The following is an 18,948-nucleotide window of genomic DNA, read 5'->3' as shown; positions in this document are numbered from 1 at the left end:
GGGGGGGCAAATGACTGGATTTCCTTATATACTAAGTCAGTAAAATCTTTGAAATTGTTGCGTTTATATTTTTGTTCAGTATGAATGCAGTAAACTTGTGCAACAAGTTAGGACATAAAACGGATCGCGTTCTTCATTTCACTTGTCACATTATGAGGCTCTCCAGAACGGTAGAGCCAGTCACGTGTTTGTTTGCAAATAGCACAAAGGGACACAGCGGGATCAGAGTCCAGCTGTGTATTGACATGGGTCGCGTTTTATATTGAAAGTCAACTGTTTTTTGCTTCAATAAACATATTTCAGGGACTTGCAACTATAGTTTTCCTTCATATAAAACAGTGCAAAACAATAAGAAGAAAATAGCTTCATTTTCATCAGATAACAGAAGTGCAACGCTATATGGTTGGAAGCCACACGAGTAAATAAGCTTAATGTTTTTGCATGGGCATCATATTGCTCATGTTTATCATTGAAAGAATGTAGCCAGCTACATTTCCGAAAGTGTTTTTTTTTTTGTTTAAAAAATGTCATCTTTAATTTTACCAGAGAATAGTAGGCTGGCTACACCAAGAAAAGTACAAGAGAAAAGTAGCTCCACTTCCTTCAGTCAGAGCGCTGTCTGCTGACAGAATGCCTGTTTGTGAATTTGCATCTGGGTGGAGAAATGCAACTGAAGCATGAAATTAGTCTGATGGCGAGCAGAAATTACAAGAAGCATATTAGAGCTGCGCTTCCAAACGCAGCAAGTTATTTATTATGCATTTTATTTTTATTTGCGTGAAAAACATTTCTGCATTACCGCGACCCTTGAGTTTAACTTGATAGTTATCTAATAAACTGACTGAAATAATGTGACGGGCATCATAGTGTTCGCTTTCTGATGTGTTTGCGGAATTAATGCCCGTTGGATGAGTTGTGTACATCTGCCACTGCTTGATTTCCTTGCGTTTATTTCCTCTCTTCTAGCAGAGTGAAGGAAAAGCAGCCAACAAGTGCTCATTATATGTGGGAACTCCTTCAAGACGCCCTAGCGACTCCACACAGGCACCGCGTGTACACATGCTGCTTCAGAGACAGTACAGTTCTTCCTTCAGACAAGCACGCGACAAAACTTTGTTCATTTGCACAATGTCTCGTTCACATTTGCTCGTTTAGGCTCATTAGCATTTTTAGCTAGCAGCCTCCGTGGATATTAGATATTACGTATGCTAATTTTGTTAGCATTCTGGTAGACACCCAATAGACGTGTTAGCTGTTTTTGCGACCCTTGTGTAATAAACCTGTAATACCGTAAATCCAGAGATGAGAAGGACGGTATGGCAAATTCTGTTTCCTGCCGGGCCCTAATCAGTAGGCTATTAAACAAAGACTCAAACTGGCAACGGGAGCAGGATCTGTCTTATTACTGTAGATATACTGTACCAGTCAAAAGATTGGACACCTACTCATTCAAGGGTTTTCCTTTATTTTTCATTTTTTTCTACATTGTAGAATAAGACATCAAACTATGAAATAACACATATGGAATCATGTAGTAACCACAAGTGTTAAATCAAAATATATATTTTTGATTTTAGATTCTTCAAAGTAGCCACACTTTGCCTTGACGACAGCTTATCACACTCTTGGCTCTCAACCAGCTTCACCTGTGAAGCTTTTCCAACTGTCTTGAAGGAGTTCCCACACATAATGAGCACTTTTTGGCTGCTTTTCCTTCACTCTGCATTCCAAACCATTTCAATTGGGTTGAGGTCAGGTGATTGTGGAGGCCAGGTCATCTGATGCAGCACTCCATCACTATCCTTCTTGGTCAAATAGCCCTTACACAGCCTGGAGGTGTGTTGGGTTATTGTCCCATTGAAAAAAAATGATGGTCCCACTAAGCGCAAACCAGATGGGATGGCATATCGCTGCAGAATGCTGTGGTAGCCATGCTGGTTAACTGTGCTTTGAATTCTAAATAAGTCGGCAACAATGTCACTAGCAAAGCACGCCCACATCACACCACCTCCATGCTTCACGGTGGTGACTACATATGCTGAGATCATCTGTTCACCTACTCTGCGTCTCAAAGACACGGCGGTTGGAACCAAAAACCCCAGACCAAAAGAACAGATTTCCATGGGTCTAATGTCCATTGCTTGTGTTTCTTGGCCCAAGCAAGTCTCTCCTCCTTATTGGTGTCCTTTGGTAATGGCTTCTATGCAGCAATTTGTCCATGAAGGCCTGCTTCACACAGTCTACTCTGAACAGTTGAGGTTGAGATGTGTCTGTTACTTAAACTCTGAAGCATTTATATGGACTGCAATTTCTGAAGCTGGTAACTAATGAACTTATCCTCTGCAGCAGAAGTAACTCTGGGACTTCCTTTCCTGTGGTGGTCCTCATGAGAGCTAGTTTCATCATAGTGTTTGATGGTTTTTGCGACTGCACTTAAAGCTCTTAAAACTTAACATTTTCCAGATTGACTGACCTTCATGTCTTAAAGTAATTATTGACTGTTGTTTCTCTTTGCTTATTTGAGCTGTTCTTGCCATAAAATGGACTTGGTCTTACCAAATAGGGCTATCTTCTGTATACCCCCCTACCCTGTCACAACACAACTGATTGGCTCAAATGCATCAAGGAAATAAATTCCACACATGTATTTTTAACAAGGCACATCTGTTAATTGAAATGCATGCCAAGTGACTACCTCATGATCTGGTTGAGAGAATACCAAGAGTGTGCAAAGCTGGGAAAGGGTGGCTACTTTAAAGAATCTAAAATATATTTAAATTTGGTTCCATGTGTTATTTCATAGTTTTGATGTCTTCACTATTATTTTACAATGTAAAACAAATTGTAAAATCCCTGGAATGAGTAAGTGTCCAAACTTTTTTTGACTGGTACTAATATAATACCCAACGTTATTAGAAAAACATGTAAAATCCAATATCAAAAACACTGGTCTATCCTGTCAGTTCTTCACACACTGATTTTATTGCCTAAATTTTAGCATTTAAATTAACTTATTTTACTTATTGTTTCACCTCTCCAAGTGTCTTTATACTGAGTAATACGTGTGTTCTTAAATTCACTATTTTATACACTTTTCTGAGTGATACATAAAACTATGGCAGGACGCACGTAGACAGTATACAGCTGGCTTTGTCAAAAACAAAGCCAGGGGAACTGTCTGACTAGCTAGCCAACTAGCTACACAAACAAACTAGCAATTGTATTAGTACACTGATAAAACTGGCACATTGATCCCACTAGCTATTCACCATGCATTTTACCGTGTGGCTCAGTTGGTAGAGCATGGCACCTGTAACGCCAGGGGTGTGGGTTCGATTCCCATTGGGGACCAGTACCAAAAAATAGGAAAATGTATGCACTCGCTACTGTAAATCACTCTGGATAGGAGTGTCTGCTAAATTACTCAACTGTAAACTCACAGGAATAACGCTCAAGGTATTTGTAGTATACGTTAGCTAAATCAAATCAAATTGTATTTGTCACATACACATGGTTAGCAGATGTTAATGCGAGTGTAGCGAAATGCTTGTGCTTCTAGTTCCTATAGCTAGCAAGTATTTCAAGGTAATTTTTATGGGTTCGATTCCCACTGGGGAACAGTACCAACAAATAGGAAAATGTATGCACTCACTACTGTAAATCACTCTGGATAAGAGTGTCTGCTAAATTACTCAACTGTAAACTCACAGGAATAACGCTCAAGGTATTTGTAGCATTTCAAGGTAATGTTAGCAAGCAAAGTGATTTTCGGAGCAGGTTAGGACAGCATTAACCTCAGTATCCAAACCTGCTACGAAAAAGTAACTTAGGTAACGAAAAGTGCTTCTCAGCTAAACTAGTTACAATAAGTTAATTGTTCGCCTGCAAGCGTATGCTGACCGTCGTGACACAGGCAGCTAGCAAGCAACCTCGATATTCAGAATTAACAGTAGCGACTAAGCTAGGAAAATAGTGCATGCTATGGATCGATCAAAAAACGACTGTGTAACGTTAGTGTCACTTATGTCAGCACTGCATGCTAGCTATATGGGTGTCCGATGTATGCAATTAAAACTAGTTAAGTTAGCCCGCGCCTAGAAACAAAACAAAATGTTATGTAGTTAACGTAACTAGTTAGTAATAGTTGTATAATAGTTGTAAGCTAACACCAATTGCAACTGTCGAGAATGGCCGTTTTGGGAGTTTTGACAGCCAGTCCTCCGCTCGCAGGCTTCCTTCCCCCATTCCATCCATACAAGTCAACAAAACAGGCACCGTCGCTGGCTAACTAGCTAGCTACAACTGTTTAGATCACATTGGAAATAACACGTATCTCGGTGCACTTGAGCCCCCCAAAAATAAGCAAATCATTCAACGTTACCTCCTGCAGCAAAATATGTTCCTTTTCTTTATTTTACTCAATCGATGTTTCACGTTTTATAAAATCCACACACGATCGATTATCTTTTAGAGCTTTAGCTAGCTGGTTGCATACAGGAGAGCTAGGCCTCACGCCTCCTTCACGACGTTTCAGCTCAGTGATTGGCCAGATTAGGTTTGTAGGCGTTCACTGGATGCGTTCTGTGGATTTGTTTGGATGACCTCGTTGATATATTGCTATATGAACCAATAAGGCAGAACGAACTGGGCAGCACATTTTCCGGTTGTGAAAAGGGTTAACCTCCAGGAAGCGTCATTTTACGATATCAAAACGAAAATGGTTCCAAGATGGGTCGTCGCTAGTTACCCCAGCCACAAAGTCATAAACCCCGCCTCTTTCTACAATCTATTTTCCTAATATCGGATTTCAAACCTAATCTTAACCCTAAACTTGAACACAATGCTAACCGTATGGCTAACGCTTAAATTAGAACACCAACAAGCAAATTGTTTTCATATTTTTACGAAAGCAAACAGACTTTGTGGCTGTGGTAACGAGTGGAAACAACCAAAATGGGAACTTGTACTACAGAAGTCGGAACTGTTTTTTATTTTAATTTTAAGGAATGTTCTGTTGATCCAAATGTGGCCATGTTCTTAGAAACAGTGTAGTATACTTTGCAACAAAGAAATACGTGTAAATGTTCTTATAACCAAAACCAGTAACATGGATTTCAGGCAATGCTTGCCCCAAAAAATGTAACATAAGGCCGTATATTAACTATGATTTCCAATGTGTGGTGGCACCGGTTGAGGCAATCTGTACATAGCTAAGAGTAGCAGCCGTGTAAAAACGGGAGGGGGGAGGGGCAGTGCAAATAGTCAAATAATAGTATCCGTTTGATTAGACGGTCAGGAGTTTTATGGCTTGGGGGACAAGCTGTTTAGAAGCTTGCCGTGCAGTAGCAGAGAGAACAGTCTGACTAGGGTGGCTGGAGTCGATTTAGTAGTGTTTCAAATGCAGTTCTAAAATGGACAGAAATACCTGCACATTTTATTTTTTCAAGACTGGTCATAAAACTGACACCTAGGACAAAAAGGCACCATTACATCCTTTGTTAGCAAAAAAGTAACATTCAAATTTTCATTTTTATTTTATAAAAAGGTTTATTGGAAAATTCTGCACTTGGTAAAAACGTGTGCAAGCAAGTAACTTCTAATACTACATATCAAAAAAAACAATTCTAAAAATATACAATTTTAGAAAATATACATTTCCAGTTTATGCAAATTGTAAATTTGAGGTATTACTAACATCTGCAGCCACTGGCATTCATTTTGCAATATTGGAAAAGAACAAGCAGAAACATAAAACTGAGCAAAATTTCAATTCTGGGTCTTAAATATTTCCTGTTGAACCACCAGAGAAAAGTTTAACAGAGCTAGGTGTTTTAAGTGTCCTATAGCCCTGCATTGAATCAAAAGCATTTTGTGGGACACCTAAACAGGAATTGTGCACAACAGTAAAGGTTACACATGACATCTTTGGGCTTGTTCAGAAACAGTGTGCTTCAACAGCAGTTAAAGGATTAAGGTGACATACATTTGACAATTAAAAATGGGATAATTATGACATTAAATTGGAACAAAAGTCAATAATTGTATAGATTAGTGAAAGGTATAGATTCCCCTCAAATTGAAATCAAATGTTCACTAACTCCATCAGATTACACATGGGAAAATAAATGTAAAAACTTTTGTAAAAGAGTAAACACACAAAACAACGAGCACATTTGTTACTGAAATGACCCTCACATCCACCATGACAAGTAATTTCTATAAACATTTAAAAAATAACTTGGGGGGGGGGCAATAACAAATCCATACCGACACTTAAAATAAAATTGTTTAAATGGGGTCGCTAACAGATTTCAGTTGTGCTTCACTTAAGAAAAACATGTGTTCAGGCCAGTTCTATTGGACATCAAACTTAGAATATAAAATACATTCAATAAGGGAGTGTTTCCTAAATAAAAGTGTATGCAATTGATTAACATGTCTATCTCCTCTAACAAAAAAAACACATGTGCTTGAAGGAATTAGACGTGTGTATTAATTTTGGCAGTTCAAGTTAAAATGCATTGTTAACAGAAGAACATTAATGTTACAGATACATTTGATCAAGGCAGCTTAATTACATCAACTACAGTTAATGACATAGGACCAGAGAAGAGGGGGTGGCATTTCGCCAAACAGACAGTGTTACATTTGTAAAATATATTAGGAAAAGTTATTATTTGTCTTTACTGAAATGCTTAACTTCCCTCACAGTTCATGTTGTCTCCATGCTGGTCAAGCATGTGGAACAAGTTATCACCGTCCACTGCTGTATCCTGGGAAGAACTGGTTGAGAATGGCTTGGAGGGGATTGTTGACAGTCATTGGGTTGTTTTTCCCCAGATCGTGCCTACATGCCGGGCATGAGTACACCTCTGCCTTGAAAGACCGCTGAAGGCATTCCTATAAAAAGGAAAAGTGCAACTTTCAATCTTTTGTCTACTTTTCTTGCACTCAAAATGGACAGAAAGGCAAAATGTCAAGGCTAGCAAAGAAGATCAACTTACCCTGCAGACATTGTGTTGGCACTCAGTGGTGATAGGTTGAAAGACCACTTCCTGGCAGCATATACATGAGAAGACTTCCTCAACTTTGTTCAGGAATTTCTGGGAAAGCAAAAGTAAACTTAAGTACCTAGTATCCAAACCCATGGTGAGGAGAATGACATGGAAAAGCAGAAGCTGCAAAACCATGTCATGTTACACATTCTAATGCTTTCTATCAGCCCTTCAATGGACATAGCATAAAGACAATACTCAGTACACCACCAGTGATGACAATCAAAAGATAAAGCATTAACATCAATGCTTGCCTGGTTTTAAAGCTTCAGATGGTCATATCAAGAGTCATTGGCTTTGCATTAGTCTCATTGAGAAAGGATGATATTTTATCTGGATAAGGGTAAATAAATTCATCCCAATGGTGTGAAATCTGACGTACCGGGCCAAGGGCCAGAGACTCCATGGCTTCACCCCACAGCTTCCTGTTGGACTCGTCACCCTTGACCCAAGCCTTCTGTTCTTTGGTCAGTTTATAAGCCTCAACTTTCATCTTCTTGGGAGTTCCCTTGGTTGGTGACAACTTCTCTTCAGCTACAAAAGTGGTTAGGAGAGGTAGCATAGATACAGAAAGTTGGGAGAAAGAGATGGACACCCATTTAGAACTTACTCCAGGGTCAATACCACTAGTGATTGTAAAAGTGAGAATAGTGTTCATTAACCATTTGCACCTGTATTCTGTTGGAAATTTGAATGCTACCAATTTATTTTGTGTGGCTATAGCTAATTTTGCAGCTACTTTGACAAAGTACCCACCATTAGACTGAGACTTTCTCTTCCGCTTTCCTTTGGTGGGTGTTTCAGTCACCTCATTTTCCTTCTCCTTGTTTTCCTTCTCCTTCTCCTTGGCAGTCTGGGCCTCCAGATAGCCCTCAGGATACTACAAAATATCAAAAGGATGTAGACTCATCAAAATGAGTTATAGAAAGGCATAGTGGAAAGAGCTGCAGTTAACAGGATAATCCGTGCGTCTACCTGCATTGTGAGTCCCAGTTTCTTGATGCGTTCCTTGCCATCCCTGGTCCATGGCGCTGGCTCGTCGTCGTTTCGTTTGAGCAGGTACCTCCAGACCAGGAAGCCGGACTTGCCCTTCTCTGGCCAGTATTTCACCACCTGGAAGAGATGAGTGAATTTGTTCAGTCAACATGGAACCACAGGACAAGACAAAGGATGCAGGCTTGTGAATTGCTCAGGGTGTAACAATACACAGTATTTTCATTTTGAAATTAATTTCAGATTCAACATCCTCATTTCATGCCTGGGCATTCCCACCTTGTAGATGCCGTCGTATCTGTTGCCGTCTTCAGGGCTGAACTTGCTATGCTTGCGGCCCTTGGAGCTACGCACCACCCTGACCGGCTTGCCTGCCTTCCAGTCTTTGGCCTCGGCCCCGTCCTTCTCGTTCACCGACGCGTTGCAGTTCAGAGCCAGAGCTCTGGTCATACAGGCAAATGAGGATTGGGTCATTCAAATGATAATCAAATTGTGGATGGCAGTGAATAATCCATGTCAAAACCCACTCAAAATACATTAGACAGTTTAAACAGCAAATAAGATGTCTTACTTGAATAATACTGAATACAATAAAAGGTGAATTGTTAGAACAGGTCATGATTGTTAAAAACAGTCAACCTAAAGCTCGAGGCAAAGACATGCAAAGCCCAGGCTTCTACCCATTCCAACCTCATTCAAACCACTATCACATACGGAGCGTTAATAGTGGCATGGGGAAAGTTGTGCTGGTCTGATGAATACATGTAGGAGAAGAGGAAACATACAACACTTCACTGTAGCACAGACATGGAGACCAGGGGAGGTATACCAGCATCAGTGGGTGTTCTCTGTGCAGAGACTTACCGGTTCATATTGGTGAGCTTCTGATCACAGGACTGTTCGGCTGTCCTCTTGTTGCCAGACAGGTCTCGTCCTCCTGAGCCGGTGTAGGTGAACTCGTTGCCATTATCCTGGGAACCAATTGAAAACCAGAATTTGCACAGTGACTTTAATGCTTAAGGTGTTCACAACATTCCGTTACATCTCGTCACTTAATCTTCCATTTACTTTTTTAACTATGTAAATTATGGGCACATGTAGTGAAGGAAAAATATGGAAGAGAGCCTATGTACCTGGTCGTCTTCATAACCCCCTGCCAGCACTAGGGAGTAAGATCCATCGTTGCTCCTCCCATGGATCCCAGCTACATGTGGCCTGTGGCAACCAGACTCACTCACCTGTACACAGTGTATAATGTCAGAGAACAACCTACCAGAACCGACAGCCATCACAACAAACCCTAAGGGGTTCATTCAATCAAATCCACATTCGCCACCCACAAGACTCCCTTTGACAGTTACTGCAGTTAAGACTTTCCTTTTCAGCCTGTTGCAAACAGAAGTGACTCACCTGGACCCTAAACTTCCAAATACTTCCAACGGGGACCCCAGGGACTGGGCCGTAGTGGTTTGAGGGCACGATGGTGCACTGCTTGCTGCGGCCGACACAAGCCATGCCCTGATAGGAGAAGAGGTCGTGTAAAAACACAGGTATACACAGTTTACTAAACTAACAACAACAAGTTCAGAAGGGTAACTGGGTGTATGATGTCTCAGGACCCAAAATTATACCTCTGCTATTTCACTAAGAGGTAGATCCACCCATCAACATTCCTCAATGTGCTTACCTTTCCCCAGTCTCGCTGGCTGGTTGAGCTAGCGGACGCCATCTTGGATTTCTTCTTGCTGTCCTTGAGTTTCTCTCCTGCTAGGACCACTTCACTGGCATCGTTGCGGCACTCGGGACAATACCTAGATAAATACAGAGGTTAGAGCAAGCAGGGAATAGGACATCAAAAATAAATGATGCAGTATAAAGCCACTGCATGGCTCGTGTAGTGTTAATATGGGCAATGTTGTTCTGGTCTGCTGAATACATGTCGGAGAGAAGACAACTCCCCCAATGCAGAGGTAACAGACCACACTTCACTGAAGCACAGATTTGGAGACCAGGGGGAGCAACACCAGCACCTGTGGGTGCTCCCTGTACAGAGACTTTTTCTTCCAAGTAATTTGGACAGTACAGCTCACAGTAGAAACAAACTAATGATTAATACTCAATTCAAATTTGCCAAATAAACAGCCCGAAATCACATCAAACTCCATTTAGAAACATGCTTCAAGTGCCATCTGAATCAATGGCATGACTAAGACGGTCACATAAGCAGCTCTCGAAGGGGGCACTGGCCAGACAGACTGCCAGCACAGACATCAGTACTGTAGTATACTTACCAGTCATCATCATCGGGGAGGCTGGTCAGTGGGGGGTTAAGGCAGTAGATGTGGAAGGCCATGTCACACTCATCACACAGCAGCTGCTTGTCAGGGTCCTGCTTCACACCGCAAACGTGGCAGTTGCACCAGCGGCAGTTCTTTTTGAGGTCATCTTTGCAGTGTTTGCACTCGGGTCCGTTTGACCCTGGAGTAAAAACAGGAGCGAAGACAATGTCAGCCCGTTGACTTGTAAACGTTAAGATGAGTACTGTAAACCCTTCAGTAGGAGATGCATGTGTGTGTGTACTGGGAATATTTAAGATGAATAAAGTTCATATTTAATTAAGAATAGTTCACAATTGCTTAGCATATCCACACATTTTCCATTTCTGCAACACACAAGATTTCCAGTGTTCTGTTTGTGACAGTGATGTGTGTTGGGGTTGATGGTCACTAGACTTGATATTGAATGTTATGGGTTGTTCTCATATCATCTGATAGTGATTGACGTCAGTTACTGAAGACACAAGGACACACTGAATGTTATAGTATTGATGACATTATGAATGTGATTCTGTAGCAGCTTGCAAAGTCACAGTACTGTTTTGACTTCGTACAAGCCTCTCAGGCTGATGTTTAGAGAACATTTGATACCGTCTGATTAGACCAGGACTCACCAACCCTGTTCCTGGAGTTACCCTCCTGTAGGTTGTAACTAACATGATTCAGCTTATAAACCAGGTAATTATTAGAAATTAGGTTGGCTTGATAATGGTTGGAGTGAAAACCTACAGGACTGTAGCTCTCCAGGAACAGGGTTAGAGCCTTGTATTAGACTAAAGGGCCTGTCTCAAAGAGGCCAGTGAGATATTTTCTATGCTATTGAAGGCATTTCCCTAAATTCTAGTATTAAACTGGGCTAATCTTTGATTGACATTATCAACGACTGCTCTCCGTTTTTCGTTTGCCTGGAAATTCCAGTTACAAACAATGTTTTGGATGAATCTGCACAAGCAAACTAAATATGCTCAGTAAGCACTTTGAAAAAAATAAAAATAAAATAAGAACATGTTGATTTGTGCAGCCATCATAACTAAAAATGAATCTCGTGCTGGATCGAAGAATGTCAAGATTAATCCCAGTCTCTATGGTAACAATAGTATGTGTATGTCGTTTTCTAACATCTGCCTCCAACATTGAACTATAGCCTAATTTCAGCCTGCAGAACATTTGCAACTCTGCATGTTATTTACATGTATCCTAATCCTTCATGAAAATCAGGCTGGTAAATGCACGGAACCCTACACGAGAAGACTAAACACGTAGGCCGTTTGTCACAAAATAGAAAATACTGCGCTATCACTGCATCTGTGTATTGAGTGCAGGTCAATTATTTACATCAGTGTATAAAATGTGTTGATACTTCAATTTACAAACAGATGCTGGCACTAAGACTGCACTCAAACAAGCTGTATAAGGCCATAAGCAAACAAAAATAAATGATCACCCAGACGCGGTGCTCCAAGTGGCCGGGGACTTTAATGCAGGCAAACTTAAATCCTTTTTACCTCATTGCTACCCGCATGTCACATGTGCAACCAGGGAAAAGAAAATCCTAGACCGCCTTTACTCCAAACACAGACGCATACAAAGCTCTCCATCACCCTCCATTTGGCAAATCTGAGCATAATTCTATCCTCCCGATTTGTGCTTAAAAGCAATAATTAAAGCAGGAAGTACCAGTGACTCGCTCAATACGGAAGTGGTCAGCTGAGGCGGATGCTACACTTCAGGACCGTTTTGCGAGCACATACAGGAATATGTTACGGGATTCATCCAATGGCTTTGGATGCCACCTCAGTCACCGGCTTCATCAATGACGACGTCGTCCCCAGTGACCGTACGTACATATTCCAACCAGAAGCCATGGATTACAGGGAACATCCGCACCGAGCTAAAAGGTGAGAGCCGCCACTTTCAAGGAGAGGGACACAAATCCGGAACTAGATGAACCATCAAACAGGCAAAGTGTCAATACAGGACTAAGATTGAATCCCCCTACACTGGCTGTGACACTTGTTGGATGTGGCAAGGCTTGCAAACTATTACAGATTACAAAGGGAAACCCAGCCACGAGCTGCCCATTGACACGAGCCTACCAGACGAGCTAAATGCCCTTTATGCTTGTTTGAGGCAAGCAACACTGAAGCATACACGAGAGCACCAGCTGTTCCGGACGACTGTGTGAGGAAGACTTTTAAACAGGTCAACATTCACAAAGCCACAGGGCCAGATGCATTACCAGGACGTGTTCTCAAAGCATGCGTGGACTAACTGGCAAGCATCTTCGCTGACATTTTCAACCTCTCCCTGTCCAAGTCTAATACCAACATGTTTCAAGCAGACCACCATAGTCCCTGTGCCCACATAGGTTAACTTCCCAGGGACTGCCTAATTGACTTGTGCCCCATAGCACTCACGTCAGTAGCCATGAAGTGATTTGAAAGGCTGGTCATGGCTCACAACACCATCATTACAGAAACCCGAGATCCACATACCACCCCAACAGATAAAAATCTGCCTTTCCCACCTGGACAAATGGAATACCTATGTGAGAATGCTGTTCATTGACTACAGCTCAGCATTCAACACCACAGTGCCCACAAAGCTTATGACTAAGCGAAGGACCCTGGGACTAAACACCTTATTCTGCAACTGGATCCTGGACTTCCTGACAGGCCTCCCCCAGGTGGTAAGGGTACGCAGCAACACATTCGCCACACTGATCCTCAAACACAGTGGCGTGTATTTAATCCCCTCCTGTACTCCCTGTACACCCACGACTGCGTTGCCAAACAATTCCAACACCATCATTAAGTTTGCTGACGACAACAGTAAGCCTGATCACCGACAACGACGGGACAGCCTACAGGGAGGAGGTCAGAGACCTGGCCGTGTGGTGCCAGGACAACAACCTCTCCCTCAATGTGAGCAAGACAAAGTAGAAGATTGTGGACAACAGGAAAAGGAGAGCCGACATCACCTTTTCCCCCTAGGAGACTGAAAAGATTCTCAAAAAGATCTACAGCTGCACCATTGAGAGCATCCTGACCAGTTGCATCACCGCCTGGTATGGCAACTGCTCGGCATCCAACCGTAACACCAGGTCCTCTACTCCGATACTTAATCCCCACATAAAACGGTCAACCGAATAGTTTCTAGTCATCTCTCCTCCTTCCAGGCTTCTTTTTCTTTGGACTTTATATGGCAATTAACTTTCATAATAAGGTGCATTACCACAACAGACCTCAGTTAATCTTTCAATCACCCAAGTGGGTATATGTTCCTAAAAACCAATGAGTAGAGAACGCGCTTCAAGTCCTGCCTCTCCTATGTCACAAATAGAATCAACTCCAATTTTAGCGCCTGGCAACGCAGACGCTCGTTGGAGCGCGTGAGCAGTGTGGGTGCAATGATGGAAAACGTGTGTACATTTATTTTGCAATGTTCGCAACACGTCCGGTTTGGGCATGGTGTAAGGCACTACAGGGGGTAATGCGTACAGCCCAGTTCATCACTGGACCTATATACTAGGGGGTGTCAGAGGAAGGCCCAAAAAATTGTCAAAGACTCCAGTCACCCAAGTCAGAATGTTTTCTCTGCTACCACACAGCAAGCGGTACCGGAACGCCAAGTCTAGGACCAAAAGGCCCCTTAACAGCTTCTACCCCAAGCCACAAGACTGCTGAATATTTAATCAAATGGCCACCCGGACTATTTACATTGACTATTTATATCCTTCCTGTTTGGCCCTGTCCGGGGGTGTCCTCGGGTGGGGCCACAGTGTCTCCTGACCCCTCCTGTCTCAGCCTCCAGTATTTATGCTGCAGTAGTTTATGTGTCGGGGGGCTGGGGTCAGTTTGTTATATCTGGAGTACTTCTCCTGTCCAATTCGGTGTCCTGTGTGAATCTAAGTGTGCGTTCTCTAATTCTCTCCTTCTCTCTCTCTTGGAGGACCTGAGCCCTAGGACCATGCCCCAGGACTACCTGACATGATGACTCCTTGCTGTCCCCAGTCCACCTGGCCGTGCTGCTGCTCCAGTTTCAACTGTTCTGCCTTATTATTATTCGACCATGCTGGTCATTTATGAACATTTGACCATCTTGACCATGTTCTGTTATAATCTCTACCCGGCACAGCCAGAAGAGGACTGGCCACCCCACATAGCCTGGTTCCTCTCTAGGTTTCTTCCTAGGTTTTGGCCTTTCTAGGGAGTTTTTCAAACCACCGTGCTTCTACACCTGCATTGCTTGCTGTTTGGGGTTTTAGGCTGGGTTTCTGTACAGCACTGAGATATCAGCTGATGTACGAAGGGCTATATAAATAAATTTGATTTGTTCCGTTTGCTTTCTAGTGAATACAGCCGATGAAATCCAGCTAAACAGCTCCAACTTACTTTTCAATGGACTGTCAGATCCAACTCCAGATCCATCCAATGCTCCAGGCTCCTCGATTTTGTAAATTTCAGTCAAGAACATGATCCTACAGTCATTCAGAGAGTCACCGGCATCCCTGAAATAAAACACAAGCTCTTCGGATAATCGTCATGGTACTACTGTGCAAACAAAATGCTATACATGGCCAATGGAAAACTATGACATCAACAAAATACAAAAGTGCAATCTATACCGTGTAGATAATATAAAACAAGTAATCAATAGAAGCACACTATTGAATTACGCTATGGGAGACAATGTACTCTATCTTTTTGTTTATTAAAGCAGAGACGAACAGGACCAATTATTACCCGAGCAGTATTTTGGTGTAGATCTCGTGCACGGTGCGTGTCTCCCTCTTCCTCTGGATCTGGGCATCGTACCAGTAGCCGCGCTCCTTGGGATCGTCGGGGTTGAAGTTGACCATGACCACCATGCCCACCTCTAGCTGGTGCCACTGGTAGACAGTGCGAGCACGCGGGCGCACATCCTTGGAATGCAGCAGCACCACACCATTCTCTGGGTAGCTAGAGACCACACAGAGGCAGTGTCAGTATTCAGCTCCGATGCACACGGCAGGTGCTTCCTACATAATGGGGCTTTTGTAAGCTGATTGACATATCTGATAGAACAGAAGCAGCTCAAAGTAGTATTTGAATTCTGAGGGACTTGACTGCTGTGGGCACATTGGAGTAATACAAATTGTTAATTTCAAATGTACCTCTGGTTTTTACACACTGGCAGGCAAAACAATGTGGCATAGTAGTGTACAAATTATCAAGCACAAATATTTGCAATTCGTCTGCATTGTTTTGACAACATGCATATCACCTACAATTTGTCCTGTGGGCTTTTTTTAAACTTTTTTATTTTATACATGTTGGCCTACATAAAAACAGATTTGAATATTATTCCAATGTTGGCTCTCTGATAAGTAACTTTGATATTGTGCAAAGATTAAACTTTTTTTTTTTTTTATATAAATATACTTGTCCATTTGTACTACTTAAATCTATATTGTCATCAAACAAATATATATTTTTTAAATGTCCCAGACAAGAGTTAATGTCGATCCCTGTGAAGTGTGCACTCGTTCACTACTTCACACAAAATCTAAAAGCATTAGATGGGTGGAGACCTGGGCTAGTGAGAGTATCACAACATTTCTTATACCAGTCATTTCCTTTAAAAATCAGTAAAGGGAAGTGAACAAGTGCACCTTTTGGGAGGAAGGAGAGAATTGGGACATGGCCAATCAATTTCCCCATTGGTCCACCTCTTTACTAAACATCAATCAGTTCCACATGAACACGTGTTTTCTATACATGTTTGCGGAGGTTAACATTCAACAGTGAGGCATGACCTATCCATCCGATCTTTAAATATAAAATACTTGATAAAATGCTCACTCTTCATATTTGACATGGTAGTGAATAACTTCCTCTTCGCTGGGGTTCATGTCAGAGCCCTCCTCTCCAGATGTCTTTGTAACGTTCACAATTTGGGCCTCAAACCAGGCACCCATGTTCAAGTCTCTGGCATCAACAAACTCGTTAATCTGGGGGGGGGAGAAATTACAAAGTTGATATTGACACTGCTGAATTAATTTTTTTTAAACTTATGTTTTGCAAACTTCAAATTAAGACTAGCTATTATATTCAACCCCAATTCAATAACTCCAAAATATTAACGCAAATGCCATTTTTGATTTTAAGTTAAAAGCATAATTTCACCCCATCAAGTGACACCAGTACAGCAAATACTAGGGCTTTTGTAGATCTGCCCTGTGTTTACCTTGTAACAGCCAAAGCCGGGGTCGACCAGGTCTGGCAAGTCGGTTTGGGTGGAGGTGCCAGCTGCCTGCACCTCAGCCTCCCCGTGGGTGGAGCTCTTGTCTGACTCACTCTGTGCAGAGCTACAGCCAGAGTCAGAGTCGGACAGCTCGGCCTCTTTGTCCTTGCTTTTGAGGACAGCAGCAGGGGGCGCGGCCTGTCTAACAAGCAGCTGCACTATGTCGTTCAAACCCACGTTGTAATCAAAGATTGTGTGGCCGTCCTCCATCTGGGACCAGAAACAGAACATATTCATTCAGACATGATTACTAAGGACTCCAGCAACACGGTTGTAACTGAATTAAACAGTAAAGTATCCATCTGCCCCACCTGCTTTCCCCGGTAGAAAAGCCTCTGCTTCTCTGGGTCAACCTTAAAGAGTTCCAAGATCTTGAGGCGCAGCTCGTCCACCTTGGTAAGTTTGGACAGGGAGTCGATCCGATGAGTCTCCTTGCCATCCATGGTGCGCACTTGAATCCACATTGCAGCTGCCCTGTGCAAAGGGGAGCCAAACTGGGAGTTAAAGGCAGCATTGCATCATTTGAGCTTCAAAAGCAGCACCATTCAATGTTTTTCTCCCACTTTCCTTTGAGTATTACTGTACCAACTATTGATCAAGTGGATCAATCATTCATTATTTAATTATTTGAATAAATACTTCCCCAAATTCCATTCAATGACTGGGGGATTATTCAACCAACATGCCATGCTGATTTTAACAGTGCGGGAAACTGGGTGAGTAAGCCACTCCTACCCTTTTAAATGCAGCTATTGCGACCTCATCCTGGCGCGAAGGCAGCGCTTGTATCAAACAACGTGGCTTCGCTTCCTGACAATTTTCCAAGCGCACATATGACCGTCTCAAAACTTGAATAGAATTGCTATGGTAGACAGTATGAAATAAATATATATAATTCGTTTTTATTTTACATTAGCTGGCGAAGCTGTGTGTTCAGCTGGGTGGAGGCTGGTTCTATCGGGTCAGCTGGGATGAGTTACACATTGTTGTGGCAGTAACGACTACTGTTACTATACTTGACCTGTTCCTTAGACTTACTATTGTTGGCTGGTTAGCTTGCTACACAAACGAATCAAACAATATTGGGAAACAATTGACAAGCAGCTAGTTATTTTAATTGACTAACAAAAAAAACATTTTAAATCAGGTAATTTAATGTAATAATTCGCTAGCTATGATTCAAAAAAGCGCGCTGTTTCGTTTTCTCGGCTGGTGGACAAGTAACGTTAACGCTAACATTAAATAAACAAGATCGGTCATATTTAGCCGTCGTAAACAAACATGTTTTTTGCAATAGCTAACGTTAAGCAAGCATCTTAGTAAATTAGAACTAACTAGCTAAGAAGTCATACTAACGTAGGTTAACAGCGACTGTAAATGGGATTAGCCATTGAAATGTTGTAACTAACTATAGACAACGTTATCAGCCACCATAGTAACAAATAGTACACTGATAGTAACGTTAATCGACATTGACAACACACCACGTTACATTAGCCTAGCTAGCTAGTTAACGTTAGCTACAACATCAACTAATACGTTGTAGTTGCTACAATTTAGTTAACCAAAGGAAAGATTATCTTTACATTGAAAACACACGGACACGTAAGTTACCATGCAAACTGTCGAGTGAAATTATAATATTAATAATTCACTATCAAAAGTTAACTGGTTGGAACGAGGCAATCACTGTACCAAGTTAGCTAGGCAACTTTCCAAATAAAAAAATGTAAACTTGACCAAAGAAGAAACATTACGTTACCTGTTTTTCTTCTTTTCTTACAAATGCAAATAATTATGACGTTTATTAAACCGTGAAAAACGTAATCCTATACTACTTCTAAATCAAACGCACAACTCTTCTGTAGACTGTTTTTAGAGGACTCAATCAATACGACTCCTTCAACCAGTGAATGTCGCCGCCTTCTTTCCGCTATTGGCTATTACCATTTTGAATTTCTCTCTGGTGGGCTGTAATTCCTGTCAATCAAAACTGTGAGCGGAGCTTAGCCTCAGCCCGCGAAACTAGGGTCTCGCTGGCTTTCCCTCTAACGAGGATTTTGGCGCGAGATTGATTGTACGGTCAATTTTTTTTATTACTCAACCACAGAAACAGATCTGTGATCTACAACCTTTGAACACAACTTTATGCCTGCGACATGACAGATCGACAGCAAACGTTTGTGCATTTTTTCTGTCAAATGTATCTATGTGATTTTTTCAAACTGAAAAAACGACTTTCTCATAGCAAACTTGATGGTCACAGCCATGTACTGCCA

The 18,948-nt window shown here is 41.9% G+C and overlaps 2 protein-coding genes across 3 annotated transcripts in view; both read right to left on the bottom strand.

The window, feature by feature from the left end:
- LOC135525058 (lysine-specific demethylase 4B-like) overlaps positions 1-4,536 on the bottom strand; it is an 82,075-nt gene extending 77,539 nt beyond the window's left edge. Inside the window, 1 exon segment of the mRNA XM_064952822.1 lies at positions 4,382-4,536. The gene's annotated coding sequence lies outside the window, so the exon portion shown is untranslated.
- Positions 4,537-6,135: 1,599 nt separating this feature from the next.
- LOC135524747 (E3 ubiquitin-protein ligase UHRF1-like) lies at positions 6,136-18,565 on the bottom strand. 2 transcript variants are annotated; one of them, XM_064952538.1, is made up of 17 exons: positions 18,432-18,565; positions 16,981-17,143; positions 16,613-16,879; positions 16,228-16,376; positions 15,130-15,345; positions 14,779-14,894; positions 10,340-10,526; positions 9,736-9,859; positions 9,459-9,566; positions 9,182-9,286; positions 8,913-9,019; positions 8,328-8,490; positions 8,031-8,168; positions 7,812-7,935; positions 7,438-7,589; positions 7,005-7,103; positions 6,136-6,900 (listed from the first exon to the last, which is right to left on the bottom strand). In XM_064952538.1, exons 2-17 carry the CDS (start codon positions 17,131-17,133, stop codon positions 6,754-6,756), a joined length of 2,355 nt encoding a protein of 784 aa, XP_064808610.1. In that variant the 5' UTR covers positions 17,134-17,143; positions 18,432-18,565; the 3' UTR covers positions 6,136-6,753. The 2 variants fall into 2 exon arrangements, with proteins under 2 accessions (XP_064808610.1, XP_064808611.1); XM_064952539.1 differs by having other exon boundaries at positions 16,981-17,138.
- Positions 18,566-18,948: the final 383 nt, after the last annotated feature.

Source organism: Oncorhynchus masou, chromosome 31 (assembly GCF_036934945.1).
Source record: "Oncorhynchus masou masou isolate Uvic2021 chromosome 31, UVic_Omas_1.1, whole genome shotgun sequence".
NCBI lineage: Eukaryota > Metazoa > Chordata > Actinopteri > Salmoniformes > Salmonidae > Oncorhynchus > Oncorhynchus masou.
This window is presented reverse-complemented; position numbering and strand designations above follow the sequence as displayed.

Coding starts and splice junctions, on each gene's coding strand:
- LOC135524747 (XM_064952538.1), bottom strand. CDS start 17,133: ATGTGGATTCAAGTGCGCACCATGGATGGCAAGGAGACTCATCGGATC. Junction 16,880..16,980: donor TTTTCTACCGGGGAAAGCAG/GTGGGGCAGATG, acceptor TTCTGGTCCCAG/ATGGAGGACGGCCACACAAT. Junction 7,590..7,811: donor GAGAAAGTCTCAGTCTAATG/GTGGGTACTTTG, acceptor CCACTTTTGTAG/CTGAAGAGAAGTTGTCACCA.